Source organism: Pygoscelis adeliae, unplaced genomic scaffold, assembly GCF_000699105.1.
Source record: "Pygoscelis adeliae isolate BGI_AS28 unplaced genomic scaffold, ASM69910v1 Scaffold154, whole genome shotgun sequence".
In the NCBI taxonomy this organism is placed as follows: Eukaryota; Metazoa; Chordata; class Aves; order Sphenisciformes; family Spheniscidae; genus Pygoscelis; species Pygoscelis adeliae.
The window spans coordinates 957,219-960,791 of NW_008825113.1; the positions used below are offsets into that span (position 1 = coordinate 957,219).

At 48.2% G+C, this 3,573-nt stretch overlaps 1 protein-coding gene across 1 annotated transcript in view; it reads left to right on the forward strand.

Moving 5' to 3' along the window:
- The first annotated feature begins 38 nt into the window (after window positions 1-38).
- The window catches only part of IL10RB (interleukin 10 receptor, beta), a 13,862-nt gene continuing 10,327 nt past the window's right edge, over window positions 39-3,573 (forward strand). Inside the window, exons 1-2 of the mRNA XM_009328016.1 lie at window positions 39-357; window positions 2,823-2,946. Coding sequence (XP_009326291.1) covers window positions 39-357; window positions 2,823-2,946 — 443 coding nt within the window. The remainder of the gene's footprint in view (window positions 358-2,822; window positions 2,947-3,573) is intronic.

Genomic DNA, 3,573 nt, shown 5'->3' on the forward strand with positions numbered 1-3,573 from the left:
GGCCCTTAGTGGGGGGGGGGCGGAGGGCTGCCGGCGGGATGCTCCGCTGGCGGGGGCCCAGCTCCCGCTTGCCGACGCGCCTTTCTTTCCCCGAAGGCTGTACCTGTGCTGGGAAACCGGAACTTTCCTTTTCGGTTTTGGACACCTGTGCAAGTCCCTGTGATGAAACGGGCGTGTGGGAGCGAAACTGTGCTCTTCCAGGCACAGTGACCGTGAGCTGTGGGAGCGCGGGTGTAGCTGTGCCTGCACAGCCCGGCACAAGCTGGCCTTCTCTGGCAGAGCTCGTGCTGCACCGGGCACGGCGAGAGCGCTCGGAGAGCGGCCACCACGGCCGCTGTCGTGGTTTAACCCCAGCCGGCAACTGAGCACCACCCAGCCGCTCGCTCACTCCCCCCCGGTGGGACGGGGGAGAGAATCGGAAGGGTAAAAGTGAGAAAACTGGTGGGTTGAGATAAAGACAGTTTAATAGGTAAAGCAAAAGCTGTTCACACAAGCAAAGCAAAACAAGGAATTCATTCACTCCTTCCCATGGGCAGGCAGGTGTGCAGCCATCTCCAGGAAAGCAGGGCTCCATCATGCGTAACGGTGACTTGGGAAGACAAACGCCATCATTCCAAACGTCCCCCCCTTCCTTCTTCTTCCCCCAGCTTTATATGCTGAGCATGACGTCACATGGCGTGGAATATCCCTTGGGCCAGCTGGGGTCAGCTGTCCCGGCCGTGCCCCCTCCCAGCTTCTCGCCGGCAGGGCATGAGAAGCTGAAGAGTCCTTGACTAGCGTACGCACTGCTTAGCAGCAACTAAAACATGGGTGCGTTATCAACATTGTTCTCGTCCTAAATCCAAAACCCAGCACTGTACCAGCTACTAGGAAGGAAATTAACTCTATCCCTGCCGAAACCAGGACAGCCACTTAAACTGGCCCGGGCCATGCGCTTCCCAAAACAGGCCATACCTAAGGCTGTGGTGTGAGCCGTGCACAAACCTTTCATTTACAAAGTACAAAACCACAGAAGTATTTTCTCATCTCTTTGAGTCCACAGTGCTGAATAAAAAACTTTACCTGGAGGCTTTTCAAGTAGAAAACGCTGTCGGGGAAGCGAGCCTTCAAAAGAACCGTGCTTTGTACTGGGGATTTACAAGCCTACCTCAGACCTTTGGAGGGAGCTTCCTCAAAGCGAGGGCAGCACCCTAAAGAGGGTCCTTTGTAGCGAGGACCACGTCATGTGGGAGAGGAGAAATCAGATGCCTTGTACTAGCCAGATTTTTTTTCAGCTGGGTTTTTCACGCTGAGTCTTTGCAGCCCGTTACCTGCACCCGTCTTCCTTAGTGTTCTGCATACCTGGGATTTTGCAGGTAGGAGAAGGTATGGGAGCAGGAGGCCAGAGGGGCACAGCATGTGCATGGGCAGAGATCTCTGGAGGCGAGTGTGGTGACACTGAGGGTGGTGAAGCACTGGCACAGGTTGCCCAGAGAGGTGGTGGATGCCCCATCCCTGGAAACATTCCAGGTCAGGCTGGACGGGGCTCTGAGCAACCTGATCTAGTTGAAGATGTCTCTGCTCGTTGCAGGGGGGTTGGGCTAGGTGACCTTTAGAGGTCCCTTCCAACCCAAGCCATTTTATGATTCTATGTTCCTATGAGTGCCCGAGGCGGGTACCGGTGAGGGCACGTATGCACAGGGATGGCATCTCTCAAGGAGGTCTGGGTGCAGGGGAGCAAGCAACTTCTGCTGTCATGATGTGAAGTGCGGTTGAGTTGATTTGTTGGGTGCGAGGGTAACATTGTGGGAATTGAGTCTGTGAAATAGTTTTTATTCAGTCAGGGTTTAGATTTAAAACTCTTGTCTGCAAAAGGTGGGTAACTGACACGTTCATTTCATGTGTTTATGCATCAACTATAGACATATAAAATAGGTTATTTATCTTAGAACATAAACGTCATTAGGTTTTACTCCTGTGACATTTAAGCACTAATCTGATCTGACAGGGTTTGTTTGCATTGATCATTTGTGTTGCAATAACGGGCCAAAATTCTATTTTAGCTTCAATACCAACCATTATTTTAAATAATTAAATCGTAATAGTAATGGACTGTTCATCAATACTACTTTAGGGTTTCCTTTATTCAGTTTCAATAAAGCAAAACGACTGTGTTTTCATCGCTTGTGAAGAGTGCCAATTAATGATACGTTTATCTGTGTGGTATATTTAATAGCTCTCTTGCCTTCAAAGGTATTTCTTGTTTATCTCTGTTTTTCAAAAGGGTGGCTTAATAACAGAATGAGTAAAGCATTTTAAATGGCAATGTTAATCCATACAGTGATGGTATAAACATGCTTACGGTGGATTTTTTTTAAATTATTTCAGTCTTATACCCAGGTCTATGTAGAAAGACTGTTCATGTTCCTCTTCAGAAAAAAAAAAAACCCACAACAAATCAATCCACACACCCATGTTATTTCCATAGTGCTACTGGAGCACTAATTAGAAAAACTTGATTTTGACAATCTCGGTGAGAGTTCATGCACGTAGCCTGATGGGCCCTAAGTCTTAGGCAGTAACAAGTCAGTCATGCGTAAGAAATGATGATATCATAAAGGCCGTACTTACTGGAAATAATTAATGCTGGCTAAATTGTTTTTGTTGCATAAGCTCAGGAGGAACGATAGGCATCAGGATTTAAATTAATTATATTAAAGGCTGCTTTAAAAAAAGCGTCTGAGGCAAGGAAGAGAAAGAAGGCTGTATTTAAGTTGCGGATGTCAGAAGTCGCTGGAGAAACACATACTAAAATGTTTGTTTGTTTTTGATTGCTCCCACAGTATCTGGAATAGTGCCAAAACCCCAAAACGCAAGAATTATTTCAGTTAATTTTCGTAGCATTTTACAGTGGGATGCACCCAGGTTTCACAATGGGAACATAAGTTACACTGTCCAATCCAACAGGTAAGTCTGGGGGAGTTGTGCTTTCTTTAATTCACGTTTTATAGCTGCGTGTGTTTGTGATGTGTTTCCTTTTTCATAGGAAGATTGGTAGCTGTCCCTTTCCTTTAGCTTGTGAGAGGCTTATCTTCTGAGCTAAATAACAGGGCGGAGGCATTTTCTACACGTTTCACACCCAAGGCAGCTTTGTACGTACTTTTTTTGGAACCAGAAACACATTTTAACGTCAGCTGTCGTTAGCTGTGTGCGTGGTTTTTCTCTATCATGTAGCTGTTACCTGCGATTCAAGAGACTTAGTCCCGCTGAGCGTTAGGACCTTGCCTGATCGTTCACTCCAGCAGCATTTTGGGCTCTGCCACCAACGCAGCCAGCTTGCCTGCGCCCTTGGTGGAAATGCCCGATGAACTGCAGGCTGGTGGCTCGGCCGTTCAGTGCCTTAAACTCAGGACGCATTTTCTGAGGTCTCCTTTTGTCGGTTTTGGTGGGTTGATTTAGCTTTCATTGGGTTTTGCCACTGTGTCCTTCCGAGCTGGTCTTTCCCGTTGGGAAAAGTGGTCTGTGCGGCTGTACCGAGGAAGGCGGCCGCTTCCCCAGCCGGGCGGTGGGCTCCCTGCCTGCCTCCGTGCCTGA